Source organism: Pollicipes pollicipes, unplaced genomic scaffold, assembly GCF_011947565.3.
Source record: "Pollicipes pollicipes isolate AB1234 unplaced genomic scaffold, Ppol_2.1 Scaffold_3087;HRSCAF=3621_pilon_pilon_pilon, whole genome shotgun sequence".
Taxonomy (NCBI): Eukaryota; Metazoa; Arthropoda; class Thecostraca; order Pollicipedomorpha; family Pollicipedidae; genus Pollicipes; species Pollicipes pollicipes.
In genome coordinates, this window is record NW_023596225.1 from 16,385,656 (window position 1) to 16,404,043 (window position 18,388).

Here is an 18,388-nt window from a genome sequence, read left to right on the forward strand (position 1 = left end):
CGCCCACCGCCGGCCGCTCGTCAGGGAGCAGACAGCCGGAGGGGAGGGGGAGGACGGGGGAGGGGTGCAACAGTCCAACGTCGAACGTCTCGAACGTACGGAGACGAGACGGTGGGTGGGGGTGAGGGGGACGGGATTCGGGGGTGGAGGGCGGGTACCCTGTTGACAGTGGCCATGCCAGCGTTTCTAGGGTGGCCCCGACATGAGCAGTTTGAATCACACGAACATCAGTTCGCCTTCATTACACCAGTAGCTCAAGAGATGGGGGGGGGGGGGGGGGTGACAGGCATCAAGTCCTGATAAGTAAATTGACGTCTTTAAGTTCCGCAATCAATGGCTACTTAGTTTCCGTCATTGCTAAGACATTCACACCAAAAACGGTGGGCGATAAAACGACGATAAGGATGACAATATCCCATTGTCGGGGCAAGAAGCAGGCAGAAAGGCCGCTGACCGGAGAGGGGTCAACACGTGAAACTAGGATGACAGACTTCCACTGGGCCATTTCGGCAAGTTCCGAGGACAGGCAAGTGCCCTGGTGTTTCACTGAGGGACATGTCCGACAACACATCCGCGGCTTAATTCCCCTAATGTCCGATCTGTCACATGTCCAATCTCACGTCTGAGTGTGACAACCCGCACGCATGACAGCGGTGTTTACGAAACCAAGGTCACGCCGACTGAATCCATATTACCGTTTTGTACAGCTATGACACCAATTATTCCTATGCCCACACGTATGGCCCCTACTCATGCCTATTGTCATTATCATGTCCATGCATCTACCTCTACTCGCATTCATCATTTTACCCCGATGCATAAAAGGCATATGCATATGCGTGCCCATCCATTTCAAACGGAGAAAATCTAACAGATTTAAAATGTATGCGCTTCAATATAAAATGGTTTTACCAACAGCTTTTTATCAGTGTAAGCAATTTCACTTATCACACTGGGATAACTATCCTACTTAGCTCGGGTCTTAAAACGAACTGGAAATCCTGCACTTTCAGCGTATGCTGACGGTTCTTATGTGGGAGAGGAGGGCGCAATGGAGACGTTGGGAGAAGGGATAGAAAGCAAACTAACGGTGAAGCTGTAAGCAAAGCAGTGGATCAAGATCGTACTTTGATGAAAAGCACACTTTGCCTCACACGAAACTGTGGTCAACTTCGCTGTGACAAACTTTCGGTTGATTCCAAAACTACCACTCGCCTTTTTTGCATTGACCTACGCTGTGCTAACACCAGCGCCGTGAGTGAAATCGGCTTCGGCTTCGGAAATCGCTGTTTTCTTTCCGTGGCTCCCAGTTCGGCTTCCGTTCAGCCATTTCATACAACCGACTTCAACTTCGACTTAGGCTTTGGCTTCGGCTTCGTGCAATTTCAAAAGGTTGCCTGCGGATTCGGTTGTGTCTTTCCCCATTTTTGACCGCTGACTGTAGTTTCGTCCGCGAACAATCCTTGAATTACGGCTCCTGATTCAGTTTCATACGCGATGTGGAACTGTTGACCTCGGTCTCATTAAGACGAGAACAACAGTCCGATCATCTCCCACTATTAACATCTCGTCTCAGCCGCTTTGAAGACCCGGATGTTTTCTCCTCCCATACCTTTCAGCGGTCGCGAAGATAGGTTTAATTTACAACACGGCCTTGTACACCAGATTCGGCTTCAGCGTCAGCCTCGTGATGTCAGGCTATGGTGGATGGAGCGGACCTTTTGTCAGTGGCCAGCACGTTGGTACCGTCAGAATAACCGCAAACTCGGCGCCTTCATTAAGGAGGCTCAGGTCATTTGAGAACATGCAGAATGATGCTTTGGTATTGAGGCAGCAATGCGCGCTTCTTGCGAGAAGTGTTAGCATTCTGGGAGTTAGCTGTAGCGTGCAAGGATGCTTGCATCCCTGCATGCTACAGCTAACTCCCAAACGTCTTACCATAAGTGAAAATTTAGTATGTGACTTGGAATGAAATGGGCCTCTGACTGATACTTCAGGTCACGACGCTACGGGCCGCGATTCTTTACTTGACCTACAGCCAGTTCTTCGAGCCCCTGCGCCCTTAAACCGGGTTAGCTCCGGTAGGCCCCTCCCCGGGCCTCATCGAACACTTCCCTTGGTCGGCTTGGGACCCTTGCGAGCACAGTGCCCTCTGTCACACGCTGTAGAACCCAGACAGATGCGAGGCCCCACACCAGTGTAATTCCCTGCCCCCCCCCCCCCGCACACTTTAAACGTGATTGGGAAATGGGTCCTCAGGCCCATACTGAAATGGAGCCGACTGTGTGATACAGTGGAGCCTGATCGACATATAGGCCTATATCAGCCCAGGGGGTCTCCGATCGGCACAAAGGGCCTTCTGGTCGTTATCTGAGGTCTTCACAGGTCGGGCCATTGAATAAGACTCCGACCAGCCCTTAATGCCTTCAGACCCTCCAATCGGGTCCTTGATCGTCGGACCCGGCGGGCCCTTTAGGCTCTTTGGGCCTCCTCGAATACTGCCTCTGGCCGACTCGCGGCCCATTGTCAACACAGGGCCCCTGTCAGGCGCTGTGGGAGTCCAGAGCAATTTAAATCGCTGGCCCCAGCTTTGTCCCTGCTTGAAAACAGGCTCTTAGGCCCATGCCGTCAAGAGGCCGGGTATGCGTTGCTGGTGGTGTCTGACCAAAAAAGGCTCTTATCGGCTCAGAGAGCTCCTGATCAGTGTGCAGGGCACTCTGGCTAGCATTGGAGTGCCTGGCCCTGTAGGCCAGGGCCCCTGAATGAAACCTCAAGCTGGCCTTTCAGGCCCTTTGCACCCTAAAATTGGGCCCACAATCATGGGTTATGAGGGACCTTTTGAGCCCCTTTGGAACCTAAGGGGGAGGGGCAAATGCACAAAATGCCATAACAGTGCTTCTCATTTTCAACAAATTCCTACTGCCTAAAAGAAGTTTGAAATGGTTTATTATTTTGATACTCCAAATTTCAAATACAAAGACACATGCCTAGCATAACATCTAACACACACAGTTGCCTGTCCCAACAATCAACTGGCAAACCCAAAAAACTTCAGCCCAAGTGTGTAGATCCCGCTTGCACATGTCTTCTGCCATCAACTGTGTGTTTAATTGGTGACTTCTTTTAAACATAATATCTAAGTTTATCAGGTTGTCACCATCCACACTTTCAGCCATTTATCTTAAGTACTTTGCTGATTTAAAAGCTATGGCCATAGCTTTTACGGCCTCCACATGATAAGCCTACAAACCAAACACAGTGCAAACCAAAAGGAAGTCAAATTATATCAACATATATGTCATTATGCAGGTATTAGTGTTTGGCTGCATGTATGGACATGGTATCAAAATTATTACTGTGATGGTTTTTAAAGAGTTAAGTACTGATTTCACTAATTTTCAACACATCTTTTAAAACAAAAGGTGCATTTTTAGTTGTTCATGCAATTATTTACTAGCTTGAGGCATTCCTACATTATATTATGCATGGCAGCAAAACTAGGCCTGATGGAGCTCTGGCAATAAAGCTGGCAGGCCCATCTAGCTGCTTATTGGGGTTTTCATGAGTATTAACTGCAGTGGTCATTCAGGGCCCAAACCAATCAAGGATGTAGCTCACACTGGTAATTTCACACCAGTAAAAATCACACCAGTGATCTTTTCTAATGTTAGGTAGGAAAGTACACCTACACCCCATAACATAATGGAAGCAAAACAGGGGATAGAGGAGGAGGTTTCTAGCAGTGTAATGTTGCACTCAGGTTTGGCTGCAAATCAGTGATGCTCAAAATCTTTAACAAAATGAAACCTTAGAGATGTACAAATATCTTCCAACAGCAACAACATACCAGGCAGGTTGTGCATGTGATTGCTATTTAATCATATTTGCAACATGTCTTACAATAAAACAAAACCAACTCACAGGGAATTAACACCAATATGGCAAGCCAACACAGAGTAAATACATGTTCTTGTTGGCTCAGCATATCAATCTGATGCACCAAAAATTTCAATCAAGTTATACACTTTCTAGCTTGAAAAAATGGAGGGGTTTTCTATTTGGGTCATGTCTCTTCAACAGATGGGATCAGCTGGGAACAACAAAGCCACAGTATACACAGTACACAGCTTACCACTCCAGAACATGCACAACTTAAGACATGAAAAACATTCTCACCTTAAAACCGAACGCTCTAGAGTCGAGAAGACCCACGCTTGACCAGGTTAACAGTCCAGACGCAGAGCAGGAATTAATATCATCCTGAATACCTCAGGCGTTTAAAGGCGCGATTTACGTGCACGAAAACTAATCCTTATGCTCGCACAATTCAGGAACAAGGGACGGCGCCGCTTGAACAGAATGGACGTTCGCACTCAACTTATCATAAAAGTTAGTGACCCGTAAATCCACCGTTCCACTCACAAACTAACTGATTTAAATGCACAACACCCGACGGGCGGGCCCTCGGCGATTCCAAGACCGGGGCAAGTAATTCTGCTACGTGTCGCGCCGGTCGTGCATGATGCCACATTTGTCTACAGCTCAAGGCCGTGCTAACAGCCAAAAGCTGCTACCATAGAAATCAGCTGATAAAACCATAACCCTGATATTTTTGTTGGTGCTACATCTTCTGGATCGTTATGAGCATTTTGGTGTCTTTGATTACAATTTTGGGCAGTTTTAAAATCACGATCAAACAAAGCCAACTCCAGAATCAATGACTGCATATTTGTTCTTTTGGGCCCGAGGGCTACGTATTCTGCCATAGGTATTCATGTATCAGCATCCTGCGATATCCAGCTCTCAGAATGCTAAATTTTAACCATCTCTTGTGACATTTTTTATAAGTATTACAGCAGAGTAAAATGATGGATCGAGCGTAGGTACAGCTAATGAGACGAGACTGGTGTATGTGATTCATATGTGACCAGCTGGCCAAGCAATGGAAAGTGAGGAAGCTTTTGAACAACATGCTACAGAGAGGGTATTAGCACGTACAACTAATGGCGCGAAGAATACTTTTAAGACGTGCACTGTGCATCAATGTTTGATCGTCGGCCTATAACGATTTCTTTGTGGACTGTTTGGTGTTTACAGCGCAGTTTGCTGTCGGAAATAATTTAGTACGTTTTATTGGGTAGTTCATTGTAAGTTTTCCTTTTGGTGTTGGGTAAGGGTGCCTTGGGGGTGCCTCTTTTTAGTACCGTTCACTGTATTGTTCTGTTCACTGTGCTTGTCAGCGTAGGGAGCTTCCTGTTCTGTTCTTTACTTCTGGCGCATTCAGTTCTTGAACATGTAGCGTGTACCGAATCTGCCTAAAATAAGTTCGGTACATCAGACACTAGACACTTGAAATCGGTGGGCTAGACCTCCCGTGCATGTGCACTGAATGCAGGCTAGGCCAAATTGTACTTAATCTAATCTTGGTTTGTTGGAAGGACTCCCTTAGGAGGTTCTTTGGCCAGAAATTGTCACTGAAATATCAATATTTTCAGGGAAAGCAACTATCCATGCTCTGATGAGGATGGTGATTGTGCACTATGCTGAGCACTGGTCCTCAATTTGCATACTCTAGAATAAGGCACATTCTGCAATGTCACTGCTGCCCAGGACATGATCAGCATGGCATGTTTTCCAGTTTGGTATGTATGTACCATACTTTGTGAAACACTATGAGCAACGCATGTCTTGCTTGATGCCTCCAGCTCGACATTATCATTTTTCAGCACCTTCAGAAGGATGAGTAGTGGATTTGTGAGCGAGGCAGATCTCCAGAAACAGCGTGAATTGCGCCAGCAAGAATGGGAGAAAGTCCGAACAGAGGATCAACCAATTGGTATGGAGTGAGGCAAAGATATGGCCCTGTGACTGTATATTGTATCACCATGTTGACATGCTTGGATGTGTGGATCCCTATTGCTTTCCTGTTTGGTGTGTCCAAACATGAAATGTCATGCAGCATCATAGATGTCTTGGGTGTAGCATCATTGGCATCATGCATCACCTTGATCATCATGCCATTCACGAAAGCTCTTCATATCCCTTATTCCCTACTTACATATTAGCAGGATTTTCATTATGGTATGTATAAAACAAATGTACTCAATTTTTTCATAAAAATAGTTCATGTAGCTTATACCACCTTATCAGAAAATAGATTGCCACCTTTTGACACTGGCATGCCATATCTGGTGAGGAAAACACTCACCAGGTATTGTACATATCCTGCATGTAGCAGATATGAGATCTGTAATATGAGAAGTACTTTGTGCATGAGGACCAAAAAGAAGCATGCAAGTAGGTATTTAGATCTCAAAGTAGCATAAATATCAAACCCACATGAAAGCAATCTTTAAAAAATTATTGGAAATATGTCAGGCTTGGTAAAAGCAGTTTTGTTATTAGTATTGCAATGGATTGGCCAACAAAAGGGATAGCTGCAGCCTTCCTGTGCTTGCTTGTACCTTATACACAAAATATGTTGTCAAAACCCAACTTAAAAAAGCAAAATGTGCTGATAAAAATTAGCCATTTAAAGAACAAACGTTAGGCTTAGTAGCTTCTTTATGAATGGTTTGAGATTGACTCCTTACTAATGGACAGTTTAACTGCACAAGAGGATTTATGTGTCAACATGACATGCTTTTATTTGGCATTTAACATGTTTTAAACTTTGCTGACAAACCTATTCACCATTGGGAAACTTGCTTGGACTAAGGACACAGTAGGGCAAAATTGTTTTACAGGTTTTGGGACTGATTATGCTCTTTTTGGACCCATTCTTTATTTTGCAATGCAATATATTTAACTTATAATATATTTGACTTACTGACAATGTACTTACTTTGATTTTAATTTGCAATGCATATATATATATATATATATATATATATATATATATATATATATATATATATATATATATATTACAAGCTGTGAGGGATGCCCCTGCATGGGGGAGGGGGCTAATCACCCCCTCTGGACTGGGTCACATTTTTGTGTGACATGGCCATGGCACTAAATATTTTCCCCACATGATGTAGACCTCAAGAATGACATGAAAACCATGGTGAGCATGAAAGTGAAGCTAAACAGGGTTATTGATGTCAATGAAGGTGCTGCAGTGATTGAGGAGTCATTCTCTCAGGTCAGAGCTGCAGCTAACTGAAATATGGGAGTTGCCATTGATCATCAGTTCAGCTTCCATTGACAGATTGATACAATGACCCATGAGTGTAATAGAGTGGTCATTGTCTTGAACATTGTCTTGCAATCATTATGTGATCTCAAACAACTTTAAAGAACATTGTGCTGGTGTATGTTGGTCCTGATACCAATCCCGCACATCTGTGTATGGCTGCTGTAGTGATACTCAGGTGTGCACGCAGAAGATGGTCAATTTCCGCGCACCGATGGTGACAGGCAGAAGATGAAATGGTCACGTATGAACTGACAACGGCCGCGTGTCAGTTTGTGTCGTGTCAAATGGCCACATATGACGGACACTATCATACACCTGAGATGGCTAATTCCATAGCAGCTCACAGGCTCCCAAACTGTGTGCGCTGTTCAAACTGTCATTAAGATCGGACTGCCTAAGAGCGCTCACTGCACGACTGGGCAGCGTGCAAATCAGAGGTACCAGCACGACACTACGTTCGGAACGCCGAACTACTCCGCCAGTCCGCGCAGAGGCGGGGAGGGCCCAGCTGTGCTGCCGGCGCGTAGATTTGTTTAGTAGGCTGGGCGTCGATCCTCAAGGCGCCGGTTTTTCGACGCCATGTGTAACTGACAATGCTGTCGCCTTGCTTTGTTCCTGTGCCAGCGGCATGGTTGCCTTTTTACCATGTCCCGGTATTTTTAGGTACCAATATGTGCCAAAGTGAAAAGCCACCGTGTGGATATTATGGTGAATACATTGCCATCTCCACCGTGTCCCCGACATTTTTGTTTACCGAAATGTGCCAAAGTGAAAAGCCACGATGTAGATTTTATAGTGAATACATTACCATCTGCATCAGCATGTCTTGTATGCAGTTGACTATGTTTCTTCTGAATCAAGGTTTAAAGCCAGTGAAGAAGAACTGACTTTTACATTGTTAGTTCACATGCTGCTGCCATATGTGTGCTGTGCTGGTGACTGAATCATTGGATATTTGTTATGTTCGTTTTGCTATTATTTCAGAGGCTCCTGAGCCAGAATATGACAACAGAACCCTCTATGATCGACTTCAGGAGCAAAAAGATAAGAAACAAGAGGAGTGGGATGAGTCTAGAAAGTTCAGTAAGTATATGGCTCAAGCAATGCTCTCTATGCCTCAGAAATGAGATCATTTATTTGTATCCAGAGATAGTGCTTAGAAGGCTCATATAGGTGATATGTGGGTATCTTCTGATGTTGTTTTATGTATTGTATATCCTTTGGATAAAATGGACTAGGTTGAAGCTGAATAGTTGATCTGAGCACTGTACAATGATCAGGGTAGATAGGCCTGGAGTGCCAAGGTTTTTCTGCAGCAGTGTGTCATACATTAGGCTATCCCTCACAGTCCTACTACAGAAGGCTCGTGTAAAAACTAAAGTAATGAGCTTGACAATGATGATAATTGGTCCATACTTTATGCCATATACATCACCAGTACTTAGCTTGATGCCGAGAAGCAAGCCATGATGTTGGACTAGTGCTTTTGGGTGTAACATCTCTGAAATATTGAGGGGGTGCCGGTAGTATAGTGGTTAACGCGTCTGCGTTAACCACTGCGCGTCTGGGAAACCAGAGGTACGGGATTCGATTCCCAGCGGTGCCCGCCCTTCCTGCCAGGGTGAGAGGCAGGCGACGCCATATAGCCTCAGCAGCTGAGTGCGTCGTAAACCCCCAATAACGCACACATCTCTGAAATGTTTAGATTGTTTATGGTGCCAGGGGGCGATGCCAGGTTACAGGTGACTGCAACGCCCTGCCTCTTGATCGGCAACAGATGGTGAGACAGCCATGAGTGGGAGTGCTGGAATGAAAAAACCGAGTCATGGTGGGCATCTGTGTGTGTGTTAAAAGATTTACTCGTTGTCTCCTTTTTGTCGCCCCATCTCGTTGTAAAATCCCGTGTGCGCTCTTGTGTGGTGGTGCACTCTGATTTCGGTTTTCGTTAGGTGGTTTCAACGTCATGACAGCCTTTTTCTTTTTGCGCATCTAACCCGCACTTTCTGTGCTGGTCCATGAATTCTGAATATATGTATGGAATTTTATTGACACGTGCTTCACTGGACTCGTTAAGACCATTTCCTTGCAGTAGCATGACGTGTTCCTGAGTCCCCATTGTTACTACGTCAGAAGAGCAATGCCAGTTGGGCGGACTGGTATGACCAAAAGATTGTGGCATACCACGCGTTGCGTTGACACGTGCCCGTCGCACATCGGCCCAAGCGTCGGGGGTTCTGTCATGGACTAAAGAGCGGTGTTTCCGGTCGGCGTGACGTGTTTTGCTGTGCTAGTTGTGAACCTCCGATAAACAGTGAGTTGTGAACCTCCGATAAACAGTGAGAAACCTTGAGCGTGTCGAGTTGCCACGTGTCGACAACATAATGTGTGTGTGCTGGTCTCCTTTTCTGCGTGGTAAATGACTTTGTTTGATTGCAGAGAACCAGATAAAGAACCTGGATGAAGATGAATGCAATTTCCTCGACATGGTTGACAAAACGAAATCTGATCAGGAGGTCAAAATAAGGAAGGAAGAAAACAGAGAACTGGAAGAATTCAGGTACGTGTTCAAAGCCACTGAGGAGCGAATTTTATCTGCACACAAAACAAAAATACTTACGTTGGACGTTGATGTAGCGCGTTCTTTGTAAGCAGTGATGTGTTCAAACACAGTCCAAAACAGTACCCTTTAGTCACAGGTGTGCTGTAAGCAGCTTCACTTCCGCGATTTCACATGTGTTATTTTCGCCACGGGCAAGGTTACGTGGCGTGAGTTATGCTCGTGAACGCAGTGCTCGTGTCGCACGTGTAGAACAGATCCTGACTGCTCTTCATCAAATGATTAACCCAATGCGCCTTTGATGAATTTGGCTCCCATCCCGTGCCGAGGAATGCAGGAGTATACTGGCGATCGATTTTGGAGAACGAGGTCTCAAGAGAAGGCCTGTGGAATGAGCTAACCTTCGCTGGAGTAAAAACAAAAACCTTAAAGCGTCGGTGACGTACTCAGTACGTCCAAATGCTGTAGGCGCGTGTGTTACCTGGGCATCGCGGTGCGTGCCCCGCGGCCGGCAGGAAGGAGCAGGCGTCGGCGGAGGAGCGGGCCGAGGAGCAGCGTCTGAAGGCGGAGGTGCAGCGGACAGCGGCGGCGCCAGCCCGACCGGCCGGCACCAAACGCTCGCAGAGCCAGCTGCTGGCCGGCGTGGTGAAGCGGCGGGCGCGCGAGCCCGACCCGGCCCGGCCCCGGCCCCGGCCCCGGCCGCGGCTGCGGCTGCGGCTGCGGCTGCGGAGGGCGAGAGGAAGGCCTAGCGCTGACGGTGGGTGTCCCGCTCCAGCAACGTTTGTCCGCCCGGACGGGTCCGCTGCAGCAGGCTCTCGACGCTGGCAAAGTCTCTGTCGAAACTTTTGGTATCTGGGGAGGTCTCTAGACTGTGGTGGAGCCCCTAGACTCTGACCGGTTCTCTGGGGTCTGGTGGGCCTTTGGCGGAACCTCTGGGCTCTGGCTGAACCTATGGGCTCCGAGAACGTGTCTGGGCTCTGGCTGAATGTATGGGTCCTATCGGGGCCTCTGGTGCAACCTCTGAACAGTGGGAGGATCTGTGGGCTCTGGCAAAGACTCTCGGGCGGTGGAGAGGCGGAGGAGAGATTTTTATTTGAAATGCCAAGTACTACGTCCATTCTGTCCTCAGCAAGCAGAACGCCGTGCGTTTAATCTCCCAGCTGGAATGATGCTTCACTGCTAATTCTTGTTCTGAAACATTGCGTATGCATGCATGGGGCTGGTAATGCATGCCGCTCATTTTTTAGAAAGTATTTAGTATATGAAGTGTTAGCCCCGGTCATTGCGGAAAAGCGCGGCGGCGTCTCTCTCCACCGTTGGGGTTACTCATTGGCATACACCCGGGACAGTGGTGGCATCTGGAAGCGCCTAGCGCTGCTGGTAGTGTGCACGCATCGGGTACTCACTGACTGTAGAAACTAATAGAGTTGTCATCCTGAAATCGTGACTGAGTCGATTTTCAATGCCAAATTCATCGCAGTTCACTACTTGTGGGGCTGGATGTTACGAGCGAGAAGACCAAGTGACGAGAGCAGAAATTGTCCCGGGGTACCTGGGAAAATAGAAGGGCTCGCTGCGAAAGCGAGTGACGTCTCCATGCCTCAACCGCAGCGCATCTGCAGCGTCAGGCACTCTTGAAGTGGAGCGTTCTTGTCCAGTTTATGAACGATTCACTTCTAGTCCATGCTTCTCGGCAGTGGTTCCGGCTGCAACACCGCCCCGTTGCATGACTCCGATATTCCCAGCGGCCTGACCTTTGGGCACTGCGTGCCTGCCGCGTCCACACGACCAGTCAACGATACCCACCAACCACACACTTCGAGCGCACTTCGACCGGACCCGTCGCCGCGCTCCGGCACACGACAGCCGGCCCCACCCGGACAGCCGGCCGTTGCCTCCGTCCTGAAGTCCCGCTCGTTTCAGAGTCAGCGACAGGCGGCGGCGGCGGTCGTGTTCCCCTCGGCGCTGCGCTGCGCCGGCGTGCTCCCCGGCGTCGGCGCCTACACGGACTCGAGTGACTCGGACTCCGATGCCTCCAGCGACATCTCGTGGCCGAAGCCGGCCAAGATCGTGGTCAGCTCGGCCAGCACGGCCGAGTCGCACAAGGGCCACGGCGCCGGCTGCGGCGCCAACTGCAAGGGATGAGCCGTGCCGCCGCTTGGCGCGTGGGGACGGTGACCGCCCCTGCCGCTGGCTGTGCTGGCGTAGAGACGACCTGCCGAGGCTGTGGTGCGGCCTGTGATGTGGACGCGCTCAGGTCGGCGTGGGTGGAAGGTGGAGCGTGGACTATGCGGCGGCGGTGGAGGTTCGCTGTGCAGGAGATCACGTGCGTCTCCCGTCCGTGGTGTTCGGGTCTGAGTCTCGCCCGAGAGTGAAGCCGCTCTTCTGGTAGCGACAGTCGTGCTGATATAGCTCGATGTCTGAAATCGTTCCTGGCAATGCGAGAGGTGCCTTGTCGGAACGGAAGTCGTTTTGGTGACTTGCCAGGCAGTCCTAGTGGTCGAAGGAGACAGCGGACCACGAGACAGTGAGCTGGGAGTTGTGGCAGATCACTGTGGGGGGGGGGGGGGGGGCAGCCTACGAAGGCCCGGATACGTGGTGACAATGGCTTGAAGTGGGGCGATGTGGGTTAGCAGCGCCCCGATGCGGATTGTGAGCGCGTCTTCTGCGTACCCTCCGCTCACCGTTACCTCGCATCACTTCTGTTAAGCCTGCGACTCATGTCCACTCGCGTTAGTGAGCTATGAGCACCGGATACAATACCTCGGTCTGTCTTTTGGTTGCTATTGCCTTGCGCGTTTCAGGTATATTGTATGCACGCAACGTACCTGGTTTTGGTTTGTACGCTAATTGTCGGGATATCTCCCGTACTCTTACCTATTTTGATATGTTACCTTTCGTTTAAGGTTCCTGTACAACGCTTTAGTCGCGCTCGTGGTGATCAAATATTAGAATTGTCTTGACCTTGGGTTCTGGGGACGCCTTTTTGTGTTTTTTTTCCTCCTTTCGAATACCTCATGGCAGTGGCAATTTTCCCCAACGTATCCAACTTGAAATACACTTACTTGTAGGAGTTGTTCTCATTGGGGTATGCGCAACACAACGAAGTGCGTGGAACGGCGGGCGTTTGCGTCACGCTCGGAGCGCTTGTGTTTTTGGTAAGAAGGGGCATTAGCCATGCTTTCTAGAATCTATATTCGATAACCCATCGTGCAAGCGGCAGTATTGATTAAATGGCCAGAAATGGCCCCACAAAAATTCAGTTTTACCCGAGTGACACTGCGTTCATTGCCCGAGCTCGGGGCCTTCATCGTTGTCAATCTGCATAACATAACCTTAAAGGAGTGATCATGTGGCATGCGGAACCTTTTTGAACGGTCATGCAATGAAATGAGCTTGGTGGCATCGAAATCCGATGAAAGCACATGGTTACGACCGGCGTAGTGATCGGAACACATCTATGTAAAGTTCAGTATTCAGGGATGGCAGTCCAACATGCAAGTTGCACTTGGAAACCACCCTTGGAAGAACTACGCTGATTGTCCCGGCATTGTCCCGTGGTAGAAAGAAAATCGTTCCGTAGGTGCACGCAAGGATGACACCATAGATATCAAGCTTAGCGTCAGAGGCGACTTGTAACCCCATGGAAAGAAGCATGCAAAGTCCGTGACCAGGCAACCAAATGTGTTTCTTTCGGTTTAGGAACGTGGTCTGCATTAACTCTCATCACGCTGCGGCCTTTGCTCCATGTGAGAGCCCGTCAAATTGACAGTCCAAAGAGTACGTTTCGCTGTAAGTCCTGTCACAATTGAAAGCATCGCTGCTCTGTATTATGGCAAGTTTTAAATGTAATACTCTACGGCATTGCTGCAAACTCGGGCTTTCAGCAACGAGAAATATACAAAGTGAATCCGGCTTTCCTTTGGATTGGAGCTGCTATCGATATTGGGCTTCGAAATGTAGAGAACAGCCTAAAACTAGCCAAGGCAACCTCATTGACGGGGCTCAACTTCAGGACCTTGCCCCAAACTTTGGGGCCCAAAATGTGAAGGAGGAATCCTACGCTAGTCGGGTCACCCCTGGTTACAAATAGTCCCTTGAAGCGCTTGGTCGGCCACAGGTCGGTTCCATGACCCCTGCGATGACCCCGGCCCATTAAGGTGCTGACATTCAGCTCGTGAAGCGGTCAGCCGCTTGCGACGGTCACGAATGGGAACCGAAGGCCATCCTGGTGTGCCACCCGGACGAGCCCCCCTCTTCCCCCCCCCCCCACGTTACTGCCGTCGTCACCTGGAGTGACGTGTCACGTCTGTGTGTTTGCAGCCTGCAGTGCGTCACCGGCTATGTGTTAAGCGTCTAACCTCCAAACCCTACTGCTCAGCCACGTCTCCCTGCTGGTGTGCGGGAGACGACTTCCTTCTCATTGCGGCAGCCGCTCTCGGTGGCGCTGGGATGTGGAGATTTAGCCGCACGGCCGGCAGGTGTCAGTCAATGAGCGTGGGAATCCTGTCACAAAGCCGCTTGCCCGTGCCAGGACGCTCTCGTTCCGCGCCTCCGGGTGGCGTGCCAGCCGCCGGGCCGTGGTCTTCAGCCGCGGTCTCCGGCTCTATGGCCACCCCGGCGGTGTGGCAGCCCGTTACTTCGAGTGTCGTCAGCTCGCGTGACGAATGGATTACCGTCACTTTGCGTGAGCATTTGTTGGGATTTCGTCACTCCGCGTGGCCATCTGCTGGAGTGTCGTCGCTCTGATCGCTTGACGGAGTGCTGTCACTCCGCGTGACCGTCTGTTGGAGTGTCATTACCCCGCATGACTGTCCGCTGGAGTGCTGTGTCGGGGTCCCGTCGCTGTGAGGAGTGTCTCGATAGCTTCCCCAGCGACGGCGCCAGCTCTGGTCGCCAGACCAGTCACCAGGCGGCGCAGCGGGCGGCTGCGGTGACGACGCCCCGGCCCTCCCCGTCCTTTCCACTAGCAGAGGGTGGCCTAGCCCGGACTGTGGCAGTGGCGCCACCTAACATTACGAATACAGGTGGCGCTGAATGCCTCCAACCTTTCCCATAAATCTACTCCGCCGGACACCGGCCAACTTGAGAGGAGCGTCCTCAACGCTGAGCGAAATCGGCTTTACTTTGCATCTGAATCGTTCGTTAAGTCCCAAGACATCGCCAGAACTCCAGACGAGTCGCGGCGCGTCGCTGACTCACTGGGGGTGATGCTGACGTCACAGCGGAGGGGCGCCGGCGGCGGACCGGACAGCCTGCTGGTTTTGCCGCGGATTCCACCGTCCTGAGGGGAGGGGGCGCGTCACGACTGATCGTTGTCGGAAGACGGGAGACCGCACAGGCAGGCGGGGGCCGGGAGACCGCACAGGCACGCGGGGGCCGGGGAACCGCACAGGCAGACGGGAGCCGGGAGACCGCACAGGCAGGCGGGAGCCGGTGATGCACGGGCCGGTGATTTGCGGACCGACTGGGCGGTTTGGAAAACACGCCAACTGCCGGAGTGTGCAATTCGTTCGCGACTGGCTCCCCGTGCATCCTTTATGATGACGGCGTGCTTACGTGATGGGTTATTTTAGGCAGAACTTGAAACAGTTGCCGAAGTCTCCTTGATTTGGTGATGTTTGCCGAGCGTCGGGCATCGGGTGCAATGTAGTCTTACTGCCACCAGGTGGTTCGTTATATTGCGGAGATTCGTTGCAAGCACAGGCCTGCTCAGCTCGGCGCATAGGGAATTCTGGCATACCATACACTGCTGGCTCCTCCACTGTCATTCTTGTCTACCGAGTGACTGTTCCACAGGAGGAAACAGCTGTTTCGTTCTAAGGGTCGCGATTATCCCGTTAAAGATGTGACGTCATATGAAACGCCCACGCACCACTCTCTAATTGTCAGCCACAAAGCATACATCCTGTCATCATCTGCGTTTAAATGACCGCTCTCTGTGAAGCGGAATAAGAAGTGAGGCTCGGCCCTGGCACGTGCGCTTTCTGGTGGAAAATGCATGCAGCTCGTGAAGTCATTATGAAAGATCATTATGAAACATCTATCCATTAGTTTGGAAAGAAGAGCCATCCCGGTGTTAAAATGCCGCCATCGTTCGCGTTTCCCTTCATCGAATGCACTGCATGCACTGATAGACGTGCCAGATGCGTTTCCAGCCAGGTCCTCCATGCTGCCGCTCGCGGAATGTGTGCGGGCGCGCGCGTCGCTCGCGTCTCTACGCGTGGATGGCGGCGATTGCAATCACGCGTGCGGCGCCCGAACTGGTCGCAGTGCAAATCTCGTGAGATCGGATGTAAGAAGCGCCACCTGCAGCGGCCGTCGCTCAGCCGGACGCGGGAGCTGGTGCCCCGGTGCTGGTGCTGGCGCCGTTCCCGGTGCAGGAGCTGCTGCGATTCGCGCGGCCGCCGTGCTCCAGCAGCGCCGATTAATCCGATGGAATTTCCGGTCGAAAAACACGGGATGCCAGGACGCTCTTTGTCGAATGGCCAGCAGGGATTCTCTGACGGATGCTGGTGAAGGGCGGTCGGCAGGGACAGGTGCAGCTGCTGAGGAGGGTCACTTAGCGTGACGACCCGCTATGCAAATCCCTCATAGACACGCCAGTAAGTAATTCGAAGGCCGCATCCTTCAATAAATTAGGATAAGGAACCTATGCTGGAGGGGTCCAAACGCACATAAGCCGGGAGCTACTGCGGTAAACGCACGTGCCGTGCGAAACAACATACGCGCGTCCCGACGATGTGAGGACCGTATGCAGGTCGTGCAATTGCTCCTGCATTGCCTGAGATCCGTGCGCTTGAATCCGTCTAACATTAATACCGAATAACGTGACTGTCACCTATGTGCAGTGCCGTCAACCGTATCATCAGCATTTGTGATTGTAGCCCGTAAAGTAGCTACGATTGTTCACGACAAAAATGATGCATGCGACGTTGCGCGTAAATAAATAGTGTATGCCGACATGGTTGGCATACACAGTGCAGGAGAATGTTTTAAGTATGATTTTAGAGATGCAATTTTAAGTATGATTTTAGACGCATGACTTTTAGTGTGATTTTAGACGCATGACTTTTAGTGTGATTTTAGTGGTATGATTTCAAGTATGATTTAGAGGTATGATTTTAATTGCGGCGTACTATACACGCCGTTCTCATTCCACTCTCGCTCTCACAAGCGGTACGTCGCGCTTGTAGCTGCCCCAAGCTGGCCACTTGCATTCGGCAATAGTCCGGAAACCTGCTTCCGTTTGGCATTATGAACTGCGGCACACGGCACCTTTCCTGCTATACCATTTCCCAGCTTTCGCTTCTTTACGTCGGCGAAATCCACCGGACAGCCGAGCTCGACCCGCGTGGACGCGGCCGCGCCGCCGGCCGGTGCGCCACCGACCCGTCGCGTGATCCGCTGCCGCCGGTGCCGACGCTGCGTGTCCAACCGCCACACGTGGCCTGCCAGACGGCACCCGTGGCGCAACGGCGGCGGCGCGTGTCGCAAGCCAGCGCAGCATTGGCGGCGCGGCTGGCGTCGGCGGCGATTGCGGCGCGTCTCCGTTCCGCCGCCATCTGGTGCACGGTCGCGCCGCCGTCCGCCGGCCGCGCGGCGCAATAATGCGACCCTCGCGGCGCGCGCGGCGTACCTGAATTGTAAATGTGCTCGTTTTCGTCACGTTCGCCCCGGCGTTTGGGAACGACAGATGTCGTCACCAACGGCGTGGGCCCATTGGAAAGCGACGCATGCAAAACACTAAACCTTGTTTACACTCGGCTGTAAGGGTCTGATTGAACTGAACCGGGTTCTGACCTGAGACCATAAAATCGAGCACCACTTTTTAATGGGGCACTGTAATGCAGTAGATGTATCCCCACAGAATTCACGCTTGGTATATATATTTATTACATCTGATATCATCCGAGCAAAGTGAATTGCTCCGCCCACATGCATGATATAGTCTGGTGAGCACAGAATATCTAGCCACGTCCAACCAAAAAGAACACCGCAGTACAAACACCAGTCACCAACGCGCGCGAGGTCAATGCTCATCATGGCCGAAGTAACTTCTGGCCCAAACTGGCAAACTGTGCACAAAGCAGAGGTTCTCCGCCCCCGGACAGCTCACAGACTGTAGCCGCCCGGTCACCAGACAGTTCAAGCAGCAAGGGCCTTCTGACCGCCACACCATCCTCACGCCAGCTGCCCTCTGTCCATCAGACGCCGCGCACGTGGGTGACACTCACACCAGCTGCCCTCTGTCCATCAGACGCCGCGCACGTAGGTGACACTCACACCAGCTGCCCTCTGTCCATCAGACGCCGCGCACATAGGTGACACTCACACCAGCTGCCCTCTGTCCACCAGACGCCGCGCACATAGGTGACACTCACACCAGCTGCCCTCTGTCCATCAGACGCCGCGCACATGGGTGACACTCACACCAGCTGCCCTCTGTCCACCCGACGCCGCGCACGTAGGTGACACTCACACCAGCTGCCCTCTGTCCACCAGACGCCGCGCACATAGGTGACACTCACACCAGCTGCCCTCTGTCCACCAGACGCCGCGCACATAGGTGACACTCACACCAGCTGCCCTCTGTCCATCAGACGCCGCGCACATGGGTGACACTCACA

The 18,388-nt window shown here is 50.9% G+C and overlaps 1 protein-coding gene across 1 annotated transcript; it reads left to right on the top strand.

Annotated features, from left to right (window-relative positions):
- The first annotated feature begins 5,739 nt into the window (after nucleotides 1-5,739).
- On the top strand, nucleotides 5,740-12,300 carry LOC119089801 (PSME3-interacting protein-like). The gene is made up of 5 exons (XM_037212619.1): nucleotides 5,740-5,836; nucleotides 8,186-8,284; nucleotides 9,638-9,758; nucleotides 10,274-10,394; nucleotides 11,730-12,300. Exons 1-5 carry the CDS (start codon nucleotides 5,740-5,742, stop codon nucleotides 11,901-11,903), a joined length of 612 nt encoding a protein of 203 aa, XP_037068514.1. The 3' UTR covers nucleotides 11,904-12,300.
- Nucleotides 12,301-18,388: the final 6,088 nt, after the last annotated feature.